General features: G+C 39.6%; 1 protein-coding gene across 1 annotated transcript in view; it reads left to right on the plus strand.

Moving 5' to 3' along the window:
• The window catches only part of ENDOU (endonuclease, poly(U) specific), a 31130-nt gene extending 12647 nt beyond the window's left edge, over window positions 1-18483 (plus strand). Inside the window, exons 2-10 of the mRNA XM_032212305.1 lie at window positions 950-979; window positions 2660-2794; window positions 4276-4299; window positions 7431-7596; window positions 8908-9110; window positions 10163-10279; window positions 11739-11845; window positions 15762-15904; window positions 17060-18483. Coding sequence (XP_032068196.1) covers window positions 950-979; window positions 2660-2794; window positions 4276-4299; window positions 7431-7596; window positions 8908-9110; window positions 10163-10279; window positions 11739-11845; window positions 15762-15904; window positions 17060-17174 — 1040 coding nt within the window. The 3' untranslated portion in view covers window positions 17175-18483. The remainder of the gene's footprint in view (window positions 1-949; window positions 980-2659; window positions 2795-4275; window positions 4300-7430; window positions 7597-8907; window positions 9111-10162; window positions 10280-11738; window positions 11846-15761; window positions 15905-17059) is intronic.
• The last annotated feature ends 927 nt before the right edge of the window (window positions 18484-19410 follow it).

Consider the following 19410-nt stretch of genomic DNA (forward strand, 5'->3'; position numbering starts at 1 on the left):
CCTCCACACAAACACAAACTATTTTGAATTCATTCCAGATGTAATACAGGTAGTGCTTAACTTACAACAGTTCGTTCAGTGACTCTTTGAAGTTACAACAGCACTGAAAAAAGTGACGTATGACTGTTTTTCATATTTATGATCACTGCTGCGTCCCCATGGTCATGTGATCAAAATTCAGATACCTGGCAATTAACTCATATTTATGGTTGTTGCAATTCCCAGAGCCATGTGATCACCTTTTTGTGACATTCTGACAAGCAAAGTCAATGGGGAAGCCAGATTTCCTTAACAACCATGTTACTAACTCAACAGTGATTTACTTAACAACTATAGCAATAGCAATAGCAGTTAGACTTATATACCGCTTCATAGGGCTTTCAGCCCACTCTAAGCGGTTTACAGAGTCAGCATATTGCCCCCAACAACAATCTGGGTCCTCATTTTACCCACCTCGGAAGGATGGAAGGCTGAGTCAACCCTGAGCCGGTGAGATTTGAACAGCCGAACTGCAGAACTGCAGTCAGCTGAAGTAGCCTGCAGTGCTGAATTTAACCACTGCGCCACCTCGGCTCTTGTGGTAAGAAAGGTCATAAAATAGTGTAAAATTCACTTAACAAATGTCTCACTTAGCAACGGAAATTTGGGGGTCAATTGTGGTTGTAAGTCAAGGACTACCTATATGTTGCTCTTCAAAATGAATCCTGTTCTGAAGATAGAATTCCCTTGATAGCAGGAAAATTCTCTCCTTTTTCACAAAGACGTTATGCCAAATATAATTCCATGCCATCAACTGCCTTATTCGAGATAGTAATTTTGACATTTATAACTGGTTGTCCTGGAGAAAATAATATGGTTTCCAGAACAAGTGAGGACTTGCATGAAGGTAGGCTGTGGGATTGCAAGTAACATTATTTAAATCTTCCTTGCCTTCTTTATGAAATTACAGGTAACAACAAATCCAGAGGCAGAGCCCAAGGTAAGAGAATTCTCATTACAAATAATAAATAATATTATATATTAAAGTATTATATTATCTATAATATTATTGAAAATAGCACAATGCCCACCATGGTCTGGCCCAAGAGATTCTATAATGAATAAGAAAATAAAACAGACTTATTTGTCAACAAATTTGAAGATATTTGAGTAAATGTAGTTTTCTTTGCCCTGCTGTGAAGCTCATGGGTAATTTCTTGAATTCAGGTAAAAATAGTGGTAGGTGAGAACAAACACCACAGTGAAGAGTGAATCATTAATCTGGCATTTCTGTACTATAATGAAAAAAATGTGCTTTTGTGGTGAAATAGTCTCACTGTTTGAGAGTCTGAAAGGTCTCTCATGTGTATTTGTGTGTGTGTATCCTTCTATGGATTAAATTCTTTGAAATCCTTGGGCAGAGAAAGGAATAGCGCCATAATGTTTAGAAACTTTGATCCCATATACATTGGAAGCCATGGATTGGTACAATCTGTAGGTGCAAAACATATGGGAGTAAATAAACACCAAACAGAAGTCTCATTATAACAGAAGACAAATGTGTAACAGCCACAAAAATGAATATTTAAAATGAATTAACCTTCTGCTTTAGAAGAAATATTTTTAAAAAATCAGTTGAATACTATTATTTTAATTAAAACATCCAGGAAAAAATATATTTATTAAGATCTAAGATTTGTAAGATCTGGATGTTATATTGAAAAAAAAATGGATCTGGGTACAGATTGATTGATTTGTGTCAGAAGCATCATAATTAAAATAAGGCATACAATACAAAATAAAATATAAAATATAAAATACAAGATTTTATAAAATATGTGCAAGTTAAACAAATCTGACCCAGAAATGAGCAGCATTAATTGCATTCTGTTCCATTGCAATGAGGTCCTCAAGCGTACACTGATAATATTTTTGAAATATTTGAAGGGTCACCATGCAGACACGGGAGATGTATCTTCTGTTGCTCTAAGGCAGGGTGGCCAGCGGACTGGATGAGTCAAATGCTGGCCATGCCCAGCCCCATTTTAGCAAAGGAGAAAAAAGCTACAATACGGCACATGATGACAACATGACACCATGAGTTTGACACCCCTGCTCTAAGGGGTTATATCCAAACAAGTGAATTCAGATAACAAAAATAGGATCTAGGTTAAAGCTGAGAAAGACGTTCCTGGTGGCATAAAGCATCTCTGAACCATCTTCCAATGATTCTTAACAAGGTAATGACAGAATCCTCCCTTGGAAGGGGAACTCAAAGCTTTAGATGCAGGAAGGCTTCTGAAGTTGATCTCAGTGAATGGATAGGTTTGTAGGAATAAGTAGCCCTTCATATAGTCTAAGCATCAGCGTTTTAAAGATCACCACCATTATTTTGAGTGGGTATCTAAAATCAATGTGGAAGCCAATTCAATCAAATGTTCTCTATGCACCACCCACACAGAATTGAGGTGTTGTAATCTCTATACATTTAGAGAAAGCCCCTTTCTTTGACAATATTCAAAGGAACAGAACCCAAATGTTCCTGAAGCCAACTTCTAGCCAAGGGAGACACTCCATTAGCCCTCAAATACTGCACCGGGATCATCTTTTCACTGGCGTTTACTGCTAATCGCAGCTCTGCTAATTATTTTGCCTCTCCTGATATACTTCTACTTTTCAGCTTTGTACGGGCCTGCGGATTCCTGCCAAGGACGGTGTAATGAAAAATATGACAAGAAAGATGAGTGCCACTGTGATGATAAATGTGAACAAAAGCAGAACTGTTGCGAAGATTACCACATCCACTGCAGAACAGGTAAACCATTCTCTGATCAAGCTTGACTAAATGGATGTCACAACTATATCTTAGTTGTCCTGAAATCAGAATGCACATTGCCTTTCTCTCACATATTAAACTTTTCAGTCTAGACACAGACTTGGTATTGTGGTTGTCTCCCATCTTACTACTCACCAGTCTGACCTACCGATCTTTTTTTTTTTTAATTAGCCAGGATTAGCAGCAGACTGTCCTCTATTTAACACACACACATACGAAAAGTGACTGTCTTCATGCATAACCATATTCTCCAAGTTTGTGTAGATTTAACAAGTGATAAGATAAATGTTCTATAATAATTCCTTGTTTCAAAAAGTTAAGGTCATATATAAAACACTCTATTGTCAAATTGGAGACACCTAATCTGGAATAGAGATTTGATATGTTGCTTCTTGTTGCTGCAGGCGGTTTTGTTTTCAGCCAAAGAAAGCACATGGGCCTAAGGCTAAGCCCATGGAAGAAGGGAGTTTACTAAGCTATTTAAACCAGGTCCCATCTTTTGTCAACTTAAGACTCCATTTTGCAGGATGGACTCTGGGTTGCATGTCTGAAGGCTCACAATCCAGGAAGACAGCCCTTCACCCCCAAATCTCAGAAGTCCAAGCCATATGGCCTCTGTACATTTCTCCCACTTCGGTTAAATCCCAAGGGAAGACCTCAGGAGATCACTCCTCCCACGGGACTTTTTCAGTAGCAGCATTGTTGGTCTTGCTGCAAAATTTATTTCTTCCTGTTATGTCCATCCCTAAATCAACGAGATGTTGTCTTTGAGGATGCAAAGAAAACAGGACATTGAAGTGTCAAGAGGGCTGTGACCCCAATAAGGAACAACTAGCAATTCATGGTCTTTTCAGTACCAAGCAAAGCAATTTTGATTTTTGAACCAATTAACACCCTGAATTTGCAAGATAGTGTTGTTACATGCTTTGGATGTGGGCAGTTATTTGTGTGTTATGATCAGTGGTGGGTTTCTATTCTTTTTACTACTGGTTCGCTCATGCACACAATGCTTCTGCGCATGCGCAGAAGTGTCCGGGCAAGTCAGCGGAGCCTTCCGCCACCTCCACTACCGGTTCGCCCGATCTGGGCCGAACCGTGAGTAACCCACCTCTGGTTATGATATTATATTTTAAGTGCTTGGGATTTCATTGACTGATTTTAATCTATTGTAAACCTCCCTAGGAAAACCTAAAGGTAACACTTAATTTTTAAATAAATAAATAAATATGGAGTTCAAAAAGTTCTCTATTGGGAATCAATAAATTGGAAAGTATGGAAAATATTCCTCCAGATGAGATGCAAAAATCCAAAACGGATAAGTGGAAGTTGCTGCCGTCTTTCCCACGCTGATAATCATCCACCCGTTTTGGCAAAAAGGCCATATCTATAGAAATAAATGACAAGTTTTATGCTTTTCTGTAACCAGAAAATTAATGCCCGATTTCTTCCTTCTTTAACAGGTGCTACAGATGGCAAAGAAAAGGGCAAGTATTGGCACCTTCTCTTCTTTATATGAAACGGGCAATGAAAATTGCTAACTGCTTAAACCACAGGGCTTTTGAGGAGCTAATGAAGGCAGGAGTGAGCTGATTGGGTAGGAGCTCCTAACATGATGGAATTCATAGCCAATTATCTTCCCTACCCCCTGCCTCCTCTATCTAGGCTCTTAGTTGTTTAATTTTGCTATTGCAGTTTCAACAGTGAGTAGAAGCTCCTTATATCAATGTCTACTCTTGACCTCATTCCTAAGAGGTCAGTAGGGGCGTGCATAAGTGCACCAGTGTGCCTAACATCCCTGTCTAAGGTCCCCATTTATTTGTACCCATTTCCTGTGTTCTTATTCATGTTTATTTTTATCCCTGTTATCTTGTACATGAGTGACAAACTAAAAAACTAAAATAAATAAATTGCTAGCTTTCCATCAGTTGCTCACTTCATTGATGATAGAGACATCCCCCAGTTCTATTTCCTCTAGCTAAAACAAACTTTTACTTCCTCTTCACTGACACCCAGTGGCAGCAACCACTTCCCTTTAGGGATATTTTGGATGCCAGTTCTATCATCCATTGCAATTGGCTCTGCAAACTGGAGTTTATGGGAACCATGTTCAAAATACCTTTAAGGTAACAAGTTGCCTATCATTGCAATCAAACATTAACAGTTACAAAACTGAATTCATCCATGGGCCTATATGGTCTAGGGTTCCTTTAATTTTAAGGATTTAGCAGGAAAATTTACATTTAAAAAGGGGGTTAAAAACATCCTTCCCTTCTAATGATATATAGCCAGAAGCATTTGGATCTTTTGACACTTCTAGCAACTACACAACAGAACAGAAAACTAAAGTCCAATGTATACTTGAATCCAAGAGGTACTTACTCTATACAGTACTACTTTACCATGAGTCTTTTCCAAAATATCTTCCATAAATCCCATGTTTTAGGGTCTTTCTAGATCAGTGGCCCCCAACGTTTTGGGCACCAGGGACTAGTTCCATAGAGATAGGTTTTCCATGGACCAGTGGGGATGTGGTTTTGCGTGCTGCCTGCATCCACAAATGGGCCTTCACTTGTTTGTGGAGCCCAGTTTCTGGCATGCCACAGGCCAATGCCAATCTATGAACTGGGGGTTGGGGACCCTTGTTCTAGATGACTGGTTCTTCAATAATTTGATCCGGTTCCACCACAAAACCACGCTCGACTAAACCGCGTCCGACTAAACCGCATAGCTGATGTCATCAACAGGGCGACAACAGCATGGAGACAGAAGCATGCTTAAACCCTAAACCTAAAATTAACCCCTAAACCTAAATCTAACCCCCCTAAACCTAATCCTAAACCTAACCCTAAACCTAACCCTTAACCTAACCGTAAACCTATCCCTAAACCTAACCCTTAACCTAACCCTAACCCTAATCCTAACCCTTAACCTAACCCTAAACTTAACCCTAACCCTAACCCTTAACCTAACCCTAAACCTAACCTTAACCCTAAAGCTAACCCTAAAGCTAACCCTAAACCTAACCCTTACCTTAAGTTGAATCGGCTTGCTTTCAAAGCGCTATTTAAAGCACTCTTCTTTCTCCGCACTGGCTGTTGCTGCCCTGTTGATGACGTCAGTGACGTGGTTTAATCAGGAGCGGCTTAGTCGAGCGCGGTTTTGACGGGTCATGATTTGATCCTATTATCAAACTATTTAAATTTTTCCCAGTTTTAAATAATGTCATTAATATCCCCTTTTCCAAAAACCAACCCCAAATTAAAACAGGCTGTGGTTTTATACAAGTATCACAAAAGCAGCAATTCCATACTTGAACTTTGATTGACAAACTATTACCGTGTTTTCCCCAAAATAAGACAGGGTCTTATTTTCTTTTGACTCCTGAAATAAACACCTGGCCTTATTTTTGGGGAGGTCTTATATTTTTGAGGTGCAGGAGGCGGCAAGTGTGATCACCTCATGACTGCTGCTATGTTGCAACATTTTCAGGGAGGGCTTATTTTAGCGCATGCGTTCAAAAGCCTGATTGGGCTTATTATCCAGGGAGGTCTTATTTTCAGGGAAACAAAGTACCCTCAGAATAGTTGCAAATATTCACAGTGTAAGGACCACTGCTCTAGGTAGACCTTGTTGTGAAATAAGATGAGGAAATTCATCAAGTGGTGTAGTCATCTCTACATGGATTTGAATACGTTCACAGATGTTTCCAGGTGACTGTAACAATACTTGGAGCTCTCCATGGTGATCAGAACATGGAGCAGTCAGGTTGGATCCTTCCTGCTTTATGATCTAGTGGTTCTAGTACAAGAACAGAACTAGACAGATGTTAATCCCCCCCCCCACATGCCATAAAACCCATGAGTGCTGCCAGTTGTCTCTTTCATTATTGTGATTCAGCCTAAAAAATCTCACTAAATAGATGTAAAGATAAAGTAGAAGTAGACTCCTTGGGAAAAAGAAAGAATCTTTGGTAGAATTAGGTCTTGCACACAAGACACATTGTGTGCATTATAAATTAATCATCCACATTTTGGATTGTTCTGTTGAGTAACTTAATCTCTGTGTTGAGTAACATGATTGTGCATGGATAACTAAACCACTGTTATTCTAATAATTTGTCCTATATAGACTGTTACTAAATACATTGAGCAAAACTTACTGCACTGCTTTGTGCATGCGTGGATATTCTTCAATGTTTGCAACTTTGCACTCTCAGTATCTCCATCTCTTACAACGAGGTGCTTAATCAGAGTATAAATCTTATAATACTGTTTTTTAAGTTTAAAAGCAAAACCCAGATAATATGTGTGATGTGTTTTAATGTACATTAGAAATGTATCTTCTGAAATTAAAACATCTTTGCACTTTAAAATAAAACATGGTCGGAGATAGATGTTAAATGCATATGACAGATACAGATCAGAAATCATTTCAGCTATGTATTCCCAACAGGCACACTTGTATACTTTTCAAATTGTCCTTAATATTCTTCAGAAGCTTTTTATCTGCTACCTTTGAATCATCCTGGATGGATGGCATCTTTGCCTGTTCTAAGCAGCTTTGCCCAGTGACTGATTCAAATGACCTTAAGCTAAAGTAATTATTTTTCCAACAGAAGGATTCTCATACAGAGACAATACTATAACTGATGAAGAACTACAAGTGGTATCAGAGAAGATTTATCATTGTGACCGCAACAGAGCAGCGGAGTCTGACATTGTCCTGAATAAGCAATACTTCACTTCCAAAACAAGTGGGCAGGAAGATAATTCTCCAGAGAAGTGAGTTTAACCTAGTGCCATGATGGAGAAACCTATGGCACACATGCCATAGGTGGCATATGGAGCCCTCTCAGCTCCAGTGTGCATCCTGTTGGCCAGCTGATTGTTGGATCTCTACTGCACAAGTGGGAGATGTGCGCACATATTGGGGGGGCACTGGGAGTCATGTTTGCATGTGCATGTGTGTTGGGCAAGGGGTCATGAGGGGTGCGGTGACCCTGTGCCCTGTTTTTGGTCCCAGGTGGCTTCAGGGAGGCCTGGGAGGCCCAAAATGGGGTGTGGAGTTGTTGTATGCATACATGGGGGTGGTCATGCCCATGCATGGGGGGGGTTGCACACATGCACTGGGGGAAAAGGGTGGTTGTGTGCACATGCTCGGGGTGGGGTGCATTGCATTGTGGGTGTGGGCATGCGCATGCACGCTGTCATGCATGCATACGGTTTTGGCATGCAAGGGGAAAAAAGGTTAGCCATCACTGACCTAATGTAAGCTGCAAAGTGAACATAGGCAATTGGAATGGTGGACCCTTAATTACAGACAACCAAACTTCCAGAGATGGAAAAATAGGAAAAAATAACTATTTAGCATTCTTGTTTCTAAATTTGAAGCTGGAAATATCTATTGACGACTATATCAATAAATGGACTGCTATACGTATTAGATATTTACCTTCATTCAACCATAGTAATATATTCCAGAAGCATAGGAACTACAGCGGGAGCCCAATTTTGATGACCAAATGTTGTTTTTTCATGTAGAAAAAAAATGCCAGGTTCAAACCCAGGGGCAGTTACATTAGAAAATCGACATCAGACAAGGCTGAGGTGATTAGGACAGTGTTTCCCAACCTTGGCAACTTGAAGATGTCCGGACTTCAACTCCCAGAATTCCCCAGCCAGCGAATGCTGGCTGGGGAATTCTGGGAGTTGAAGTCCGGACATCTTCAGATTGCCAAGGTTGGGAAACACTGGATTAGGAAGAACCAATTGTCTCTGCCTTTTATCTAAGGCAAAATATTGACTAGTTACAATGGATCCTGAAAGGCCATATGTCCATGGATGCTTGGCAGAACTAGGGAAGGACGTAGAATAGCTCTCAGCACCACACATTTGTGGTAGTAAAGCCACCTCAGCTACATATACTGCAATTGGAAAGTTGCCAATCCCACACAGGAACAGCCAAGAGGTTGTTATGCCAGTGGTTGTGAATGAAATCACTCTTCCAATCTGTTAGGTGGGAGTGTGGGATGAATCCTGAGCCTGTGGTAAACTGTAGGCCAGTCTCACTCCAGATGGTTTTTCTTTGGGCAGGCTCTTCAGCTATGTCAACCATAAGAAACTCTTCTCAAGGCCATCTTATGCCAGCTTCATCAAGCTATTGGATAATTATAATGCACATGTTGGGACACAGGAGAAATTCACCCAAGAGCAGATGAAGGAACAGGACAATTTCCTCCAGGAGATCATGAAGACTGAGGTCATGAAAGAGCTATATACATTTCTTCACAGCAAACGTAAGTCTTTGGTAGTTGAGGGACAATGAAAATTATTTTATATAGAATCACAGAAGCATAGAAGTGGTCAACCTCAACGTTCTGCTCAGTGAAAAAATCCCAAAACAATTATCCCAGGTGGACCTTGTAAAATGTACAGTTGCATGAAGAAACATTAAGTAGCCCTAGTCAAATTTCATTCCAAGGAATCTAAGTGAACAGAAGCTGACATAGTCTGTACCAGAGGTGGGTTCCTACAGGTACGGTACGGTTCGATCGAATAGGTAGTAACTCCGGTGGACACGTGATCCTACCAGTTCTATCCTTGGCGGCGCCATCTTGATTTTCTGTTCTGCACATGCACAGAACAATCTTCAATGAAAAAAAATGCATTTTTTTTCTTTTTTATGTGCATGCACAGACTGTGTGCACATGTGTAGAGCACGCAAATTTTTTTGCCCGCTGAACCAGTAGTAACGGCAGCAGGAACCCACCCCTGGGCTGTACATGGTACAAAGTTAAATATCTTTCTAGAAATTTGCTTGCTATTCTCTTGGGGAATTCACTAAAGCTTACAATTTGACCGGGGTTGTTGCAAATTTTGTATATAATTATGCTTAGCATGGAGATTCCTCCAGAAAATTGGTTTTGCTGTCCAACTTCTTCCTTTGAGGTCTAACATTGTATCACATGGAAGCCGTATCTCTTTTTGCTGAGTGTATGGATGAATAGATCAAGCTTTCATTATCTCAGAAGTTCCTGGAAATAGTTCTGTGACTGAGGAAAGTAACATACGAGATGATTCACAGCACTCTCATAACTGATGATTCCTAAAGCAAACAAATTAGACATTTTCAGAATTAATGGAAGAGCTGCGGACAACAATTTCAAAGAGCAGATTTTTCTCTCAGCCTTCTTCCCAGCTCTATCAAACATGTCTACTTTCGATTTCTTTCAAAAACTTCCTGCTCCATAGAGAGAGCATTGTTGGGACGATGTGAGTATTCTTTGTGGAGTCTTCAGGTAATGAGAAATAAATGATTGTTATTCATCCATTTGTATCTCCATCCTAGATCGTTATGACACAGAAGCAGAGTTTGTTGCCGATCTTAAAAATATGTGGTTTGGCCTTTATTCCAGAGGCAAGGATGAGGAGGGTGACTCCAGTGGCTTTGAACATGTCTTTCTAGGTAGGTGTAGTTAAAACAAGCTGATGTTCTTTCATAGATTTCATTACAGGTAGTCCTTGGGTTATGAGCTTTCATTTAGCAATTACTCAAAGGTATGACAGTGCTGAATGAGGAAGACTCACTATGAGTTCTTGAAGTTTTGGCTGTTGCAGCATCCCTGTAATCATTGTGACTGCAATGAGAGTGATCCCTGCCAGCTTCCCACAAGCAAAGTCAATGGGGAAGCCAGCAGGAAGTCAGGATCATATGAGGTCTTTATTTATTTATTAGATTTATGTGACAGCCTATTGTAAGCAACTCTGGGTAGCTCACAACAACCATAAATTGGGATTCCTTGGACTGCTGTCATTAAGCAACATGATCACATGTTATTTCACTTTACAACTGCATCACTTAATGATGGGGTTCCCAGTCCCAATTGCTATTGTAACCTGAGGACTATCAATACAACCACTATTTGTCATCTGATATTGCTTTAGCACATTCTAGCCCTTAAAAAGATGGATGTTTGTGGCAAATTAAAGACAGTTCTACTACAAGCAAACTGATGACCTTGACAGGATGAAGATCTTGCTGATATAAGCTGATTTGGATTAACTTTTAAAGATATTCCCTATTTGGGACCCCCTCATGCTCCTTCGAAATACAGTTGTATATGAACTTAATGTTGCTGGGGCTCACCAAGGTGGGGGGAGAATGGTTTATGTCAGGAATATCAAATTCAAGGCCTGGGGGATGGATCCGGCCTGCACGATGCTTAGATCTGGCCTGTGGAGCCACCCTGGAAACAGCAAATGATGAGCCCATGGTGCCCCTGCCAGCAAAAAAGGAGCTTGGGAGTTCCATGGGTGGCCCTCAAAAGCTCCATTTTCACTGGCAGAGGGTGGCAGGAGGCCATCGCAGCTGAAAACAGAACTCAGGAGCCCGTTTTCGCTGGCAGAGTGCTTGGGCCACCACAGGCACCCTTGACATGAATGGCATTGAGTTGGTCATGCCTCTGGCCACACCCTCCCTCAGGTCAAACACAACCCTGATGCGGCCCTCAATGAAATTGAGTTTGACATGCCTGATCTATATAGTTCAACTTGGAGAAGAAGTTCGTTAGGTGTCTTGGGCTCCATCTCTCTGAATTTCCAACCATCATATCACTTAGTGATTCAATTTCATTTTTGGCTTTCCATTAAGCTTTACCCATGTCTTCCTTTTTACTACTATCATCCTCCCTATTCATCCCTTCATCATAATATAGTGAACTTTGTAAAATTCTCCTCCATTTCAGCAAGGACTTTGAAGAGTGACAAGCCTGAATGCTTTTATTTGGCTTTTCTTATTGATAGGATGGAGGAAAGCTCTGTCTTAATTGTATATAAAACTTCTTTGCAAGGAACGATGTTGCATGACTTATCATTTTTGTTATGAATATAAATTAATCTGTTCATTTGTTTACGGTTCCTTTTAGGAGAAATCAAGAACGAAAAAGTATCTGGATTCCACAACTGGATTCGTTTCTACCTTCTGGAGAAACAGGGCATTGTTAATTATTTCAGCTACAGCTATGATGGTCCGGTACGTTTCACGGGGGAAAATGAATAATCTTTCACTACTGGGGAAAAATTAATGCACTTTATGAGAAGAGATTCCAATTCAGCTGTAAATTCAACTGGCACTTTCCCCAGGATGCCACAGCATATTGCCTGATGAAATAGGCATACTGTGTGTCTATTTAGCCTCTCTGTGAAATACTGAGCTATAATTTCCAACATCCTTTGCTATTCACTAGCTAGATCTTTGTCAATAAAGCCAATTTCTCCTTGTTTAAGGGATGAACAGCCACACAAATATTATGGAGGCCTGCCATTCCTTGGGAAATGGAGGTGGAGGAGGAAATAATGACAGAAGTAATGGCATTAGTTATATTGTTGTAATGCCAAGCTGTTGCTAAATGGAGCATGGGTATATGGCAGGGATGGGTTTCAGGTGGTTTGCGGCGGTCCCCGCGAACCGGTTGGTCGGCGAACCCAGAAGTAAGTAACTTCCAGGAACGCCGAAGGATCCACTCGCCAGCCTGCGTTTCTTACCCGGTTTTGATGAGTTCTGCGCTTCCACGCATGCGCAGAACGCATACAGCACCTGCGTGATCCTCCAGGAGCAGCTGGAGCATCGCACAGGCGCTAGTACGCATGCGTGCACTGCGCGTGTGCACGAGGATGCCGCCGGTCCCGTTCCAACCGAACCAGTTGGAACGGGGCGAGAAACCCACCCCTGGTATATGGGTAGAGAAAAATACATGCATCTCTGTCTCTGTCTATCCATCTTTCTTTCTTTCTTTCTTTCTTTCTTTCTTTCTTTCTTTCTTTCTTTCTTTCTCATCTATCTATCTATCTATCTATCATCTATCTATCTATCTATCATCCATCCATATCTATCATCCATCTATATCTATCATCCATCTATATCTATCTATGTACCTATCTATTTATCTATCTATCTATCTATCTATCTATCTATCTATCTATCTATCTATCTATCTATCTATCATCTCTCTCTCTCATCTTCTATATATCATCCATCCATTTCTATCTATATATCATCCATATCTATCTGTCTGTCTGTCTATCTATCTATCTGTCTGTCTGTCTGTCTGTCTATCATCTGTCTGTCTGTCTGTCTTTCTATCTATCTATCTATCTATCTATCTATCTATCTATCTATCTATCTATCCAACCACCCATCCATCCACTCATCCATCTCTCTATCTTTATTATTTATCTAGAGAAGGGCATTTCTTAACAAGATATCTTGCAGGTTTTGTCCTTTTTTTAGTATTTTATGAAGACAGAGGCAGGATCCCCTGGATTTGTTTCTAATGGAAAAACAATATCATAACTATGACAACACTACAATAAGAAAAGGAGTGGATGAAAAAACCCTATTGCAATAAAAACATGAACGATTCTTACAGTATGTTAACAGTTAGCTCCTATTTTATGGGTGCAAAGTTTCTCAGGCTGCAGCCCAATAGCATGGAGATGTGTGGTTTGGGGCAAGAGGAATGCCTGCTTTCCCTGCCTAAACAGGCTGCAGAAAATACGTTATTAACAACGGTGGTTCAAAAGGGAGAGAAGAAGAAAGAAAAGGGAACAACTTATACATAATTATCCAGTTGTGACTGATGATAGATTTTGGGTACACACAATGTCACAAAAATAGTCTTTGACTGAATTCAAGCCTCCAGGGAAAGCCATGAGTTAAGCCCATCTTAGATGCTTCTTTGTGGATTCCCTCTTCTCTTAGTAATGCCGAAAAGGCTCTTTAAGACTTAAGGAGAACAACACTGGAACCTTCATTCATTTCCTCTTCTACTCCTATATGACACACTCATACACCCACTTGTTCTAGGAGTGTCTCTGGGACACAGCAGCAATTCTGCTCTCTCAAAGAAACAATGATTTAATTTTTTCTCTAAGGGAAATACATCTCTCCCTCCTTCCTTCCTTCCTCACTCCCTCCCTCCCTTCTCCCACTGCACCAGCCTCTTCAAGTCCCCCTTTCTACAGGCTATGTTACTGTTCGTCTTTCTTCACCAAACAGGACTATCACGCTATTCCTTTCCCCAGTCCACCTGAACTTTTCTCCCCTGCTATTGGCTCAGATATGGAGCAGCAAGACCAATCAGGAGCTTCCATTGGAGCCTTCTTTTTGGCAAACACTGTGTTAGGCTGCCACCTAGCATCACCAGTGGGTGAGACAAGACCAGATGACATCTTGGTTATGGAATTAATTCTAGAGTATCATAAGGAGCTTGAACATGTTGGGTATTAGGATGTCAGTCACTTTAGGGACTCTAGCCCAAAACATTGTTCTGAGGCTGAGATAAAATCATAAATGCCATCCCACCTCACCAAGTCCAGGTATAATGCTTGGCTATGTTATTTTGATAGGCAGATAATCTTACAAATATATCTGCTCCTATATGTATGACTGTGCTTAAAAACACTCATATACACTTGAAATATGTTTAAACAACTACTTTGTTCCATGTTCATGTTGCTATCTCTGTCTAGTGGTAGAGCTGGCCATGGTCACATATTAATATCCACTGACTATGTTGGAACTTTGACTACGTTGGATTATGAGCCAAACAAGGGTGGATTGAGAGTTAGAGGGTTGAGAAGACTTTAGGAACTTTTCTCTCGAGCTTTTCTTGGACTGGTTTAGGCATAGGCCATCATGTGACTTATTTCAATCAGTGCTGTGACATTTGTCACCCCATTGATTACTAAGGTTGATTCAACTGACCTGGCTGGCTAGGTGAGTGTCCCCTCCCTCCCTCACTGTTCCATGTGCAGCCAGAAGTTGCATGCTCATTGAATGAGGACAATCATCTTCAATAGAAGGAGTGTACTGATCTTCAGTCAAGGGCATACAAAATGACAGTGGTGGCATCACTGATCAGCTTTATGTGGGAGGTTATATGGAGCAAACACTGAACCCTACTTGCCATATGATAAATCTTTTCTTCCCTTCTCATAAATAGAATAAAATAGAATATAATTCTTTATTGGTCAAGTGTGATTGGACACACAATGAATTTGTCTTTGGTGCATATGTTCTCAGTGTACATAAAGAAAAATTAAATAGAATACATTAATCAAGAATCATAAGATACAACACTTAGTGATAGTCATAGGTTACTAATAAGCAATCTAATTATACTAGGAAACAAATAAAACAATATAAATTGTAAAGATACAAGCAAGATGGTTATAGTCATAAGTGGGAAAAGATAGGTACTAGGAAGGAAGAGAAGAATAATAGTAATATAGTCTTAGTAGGTAATATGACAGTGTTGTGGGTCTTAGTTGTTTAGCAGGCTGATGGCATTTGGGAGAAAACTGTCCTTGTGTCTAGTTGTTCTGATGTGCAGTGCCCTATAGCGTCGTTTTGAGGGTAGAAGTTGAAACAATTTATGCCCAGGATGTGAGGAGTTTGTAGATATTTTCACAGTCCTCTTTTTGACTCATGCAGTATACACGTCCTCAAAGGAAGGCAGGTTGGTAGCAATTGGGGTTTTTTTTTTTTGCAGTTCTAATTATCCATTGAAGTCTGTATCTGTCTTGTTTAGTTGCAGAGCCAAACCAGACAGTTATAGAGGTGCAGATGACAGACTCAATAATTATTCTGTAGAACAGAATCAGCAGTTCTTTGGGCAGTTGGAGCTTTCTGAGTTGGTGCAGAAAGAACATTGTAAAGGAAGTACCAATGTATTTTCTTTGCCTTACACTACTGATAGAACACAGCATTCCTCTTAAGTTCACTAGTCTTCACAAATAGTCCTATCTCATTGATAAGGTATAAGAATTTGTGATTTGTATGACTTCACAGTGCAAAATTATTCCTGGAAATACTTTATTGTTGCAAACATTGTAGATCAATGCTCTTGAAAAATTTCCAGCATCCTTTTTTCCTCCCCTCTCTTTAGTGGACCTCATATCCAGATGTGTTGGGAATACAATTCAACTTTGATGGATTTTACAAAGAGGTTGGAAGTGCTTTTATTGGAAGCAGTCCCGAATTCGAATTTGGACTCTATTCCCTGTGTTTCATTGCTCGGCCTGGAAGAGTGTGAGTATATTGTTAAGGCCAAGAGTTATTTTCACGGAAATTAAAAATGAGAAGATGCAAGGCCAATAAAGGATGGTCTGGAAGCCAATGCATGTTTTTGATGTGCTACCTCCCATGTACCAAAGTGAAAGTATTCACATTCTGAATGAAATTGGATCATTATTTCCAAGTGAAATGAAAGCTTTCCATTCAGTCAATTATTTTCAGAAACAGAGCTGACAAGCAGGGAATGAAGGAGCAATGCTCTCACATCGACTGTACACTCCCTAACATCTGATTTGAAAAGGTCTGTCACTTTTGAAGACAAGGGTTTCATTTAGCTATCTGAGTCAATAAAGGTAAAGGTTCCCCTTGCACATATGTGCTAGTATTTCCAGACTCTAGGGGGTGGTGGTCATCTCCGTTTCAAAGTTGAAGAGCCAGCGGTGTCCAAAGACGTCTCCATGCTCATGTGGCCTGCATGACTAAATGCCGAAGGTGCATGGAACGCTGTTACCTTCCCACCAAAGGTGGCCCCTATTTTTCTACTTGCATTTTTTATATGCTTTTCAACTGCTAGGTTGGCAGAAGCTGGGACAAGTTACGCGGTGCTAGGGATTCAAACTGCTGAACTGCCAACCCTTCTGATCGACAATCTTAGCGTCTTAGCCACTGAGCCACCATGTCCCCCTTCTTTTTGATTTCTTTTGTTGATCTAAGTGGCAACAAACTTAGCCTTCAAATTAAAGCCTCAGCAAAGTAATGGTCATTAAAACATCTCAAGATCTTGATTCAAGGTAGAGTAAAAGTTCTGAATTTTTCTGGTAATGTTCAGGCAAATGATTTTCACGATTTAGGAGTAGCACATAATAATAACAACACCTTGCAGAATTTAGCAGCCTCAAGGCATGAATCACATCAGTGGGTTCATTCAAGCAGTTTATTAAGGTTGCTCCACAAACGATCCTACTCATGGGAGATCTGAACTTTTCATGAAGAGGTTTCCAAGGAGCTGGAGCAGACAACATTCATAAAGGTGATGGTACAGAGAAAAGGGGAAATTGTTGTAAGGCTTGATTCAGCTAGTAATTTGACTCAATTGTAGCCTATTCCAAATAATAATCTAGAACTTTTTATTTAAGAAAGATGATTTTGTACCAATTTTCTATCCTTCAGGTGTCATCTGAAAATTGGAGGCAAGAATCTGGATATCCAAACATATGCTTGGGATAAATCCACTTATGGCAACGGCAAAAAGTATATTGCCACAGCTTATGTGGCTACCCCATGAGGTTGCAAGATTTAAAAAAAAAAACAACCTGAAAGACCCAGAAACAATCCACAGAACAGCCAATGTTAATTTCTCTTCATGCCATTTCACAACTGCTGTATATCGTATGTGTTCTTTTAATGTTGTACTAGTGATATCTGGAAGGGATCATAGTGAGAAGAGATTATAAATCTACAAGTCTTTGGCAGACTGTAAGTTCAGCTGGAAGGCATAGGTGCCAAGTAACTTTATTTCAGTAGATGACACACATTTCAGCTAAAGTAAAAACAGAATGGAAAGTGAAATAATGTTTGATTTTTTAAAAAAATGAACAATGGAGAGCAGCAAGTTCTGAACATTTCTAAAATCACTTGCCATTGTCTTTTTCTTGAAATAAGCCTGCTTTCTATTTAGGCAAAAAAGAATGAAGAAACTTTGCAATAAGTTGAGTGTTTATGTGTGTGTGTGTGCGTGTGCATGTGTGTGCATGTGTGCATGCACACACAGTCACACACATACAGGGAACACACACACACATTTCATTCATTCATTTATTCAGTCACACTATTTAGCAAGAGTAGCTATTCAGGGAACTAATTAGAAATGGGGACAAGAAGGGGAAGATAATCTAAATCAGTATTTAATATAACTATATGAAATATCAAAACAGAATCTTTAAGAATGGTACTTAATTTACTATTTCTGATCCATTGAGTTTCTTTCTGATTTTTTTTTATAAAACCAAAACTAGTTCACATGTACCTGCTGTGTCACAGAAACACAAATTTAGTTGTCCAGGGTTCTTTGAATTCCTTCCCTTACACTGGCCAGCCTCTAAGCAGCATTAAAATTGAGAAAATTAAGACATTGCACTAAAAGTTTAACATTTGTGTTCAAAATGTTGCTGAGCCATGGACCAAGTGACTAGTCTTTGACTAAAACCACCATTTCTCAGGCCTTTGATTGGTCATCTGGAGAAAATGGTCTACCTACCTACCTCACAGGGCTGTTGTGAAGTTATGAAAGACTGACGGCAAAAATATATATGTAGTAAGATGCAAAATATTATATATTAATAGCATAATGCACCTGTATGATTTGGTTAATAAATCTTTGTTTGAGTACCTTGTTTTTAAAACAGCAATTATGATGTTTATATTAGCCCTTTATCCCCAGTAGTGATATTATATATTTTTTTCCAGGAGATATGCATATCTTATAGCTCTACAGTTTCTTCAGATTTTCTTTCTGAATCTGGCAGAGTTTAACTATAGCATTCAACTGAAACTCAATAAACTGTTCAATAAATTCACATTAGATGTGGTAAAAACCGTGTCCTGTTAGATTGATTCCATGGCATTCCAAGTCTATTTCAGTTCAAAAATCAAAGATTCAAGGGCCTCTATTTCTGAAGATGTCTGTCATTGCAAGTGAGCTGATAGAATAAGTAATAACTTCTAAGTAGAAATTTCCAAACAAAAGTTTGCCAGTACCTTGGGTTCTGGGAATTTAAGTCATTATTAAGCAGCTGAAAATAATTGTTGAGAAATTCACTTACAACAAACTTTTAGTTTTGACTTGTTTAATTTCAGATTTTTAGATCAATACACAACTCAAACATGGTCACCATTGGAATTTCATACCTATCTGAATTTCGCAATAAAGTTGCTTAATAATAATAATGCATCCTGTGATGACACCTTTAAACTATCAAACAACAACACCTGCCTAACCCAAGTTCTTGGGAAGGACTTGATAGGTGGACAAAAATGTCAAATCCAGTTGACCATCCACTGTTTGTGTAACCATACCCTAATAATACAATAATAATAGATATTCTTTTTAAAAAAAATTCTGCACTAGAATGTCTTGAAAATTATTTGCCAAGTTGAACTACATTTGGGGAAACTCTACATCTGTGGAGGTGAGGCAATGAAGCATTATTGTGTCTCACTGTCGAGTGACCAAGTTAGTCTACTCGTTAACTGCACATCCAGAAACTTGATGTTGCTAACCACCTCCACAGGTGAATCAATACATAGAGGTGTGTGGCTGGCTCTTCTGAAATCGACAATGATCTCTTTAGTTTTTCCTACATTTAAAAGAAGGCAGTTTTTTTAATTACACCAATTCACCAAACCCTCTACATCAGTGGTTCTCAACCTTCCCAATGCCACGACCCTTTAATATAGTTCCTCATGTTGTGGTGACCCCCAACCATAAAATTATTTTCGTTGCTACTTTGTAACTGTAATTT

This window comes from Thamnophis elegans, chromosome 2 (genome assembly GCF_009769535.1).
Source record: "Thamnophis elegans isolate rThaEle1 chromosome 2, rThaEle1.pri, whole genome shotgun sequence".
Classification (NCBI taxonomy): domain Eukaryota; kingdom Metazoa; phylum Chordata; class Lepidosauria; order Squamata; family Colubridae; genus Thamnophis; species Thamnophis elegans.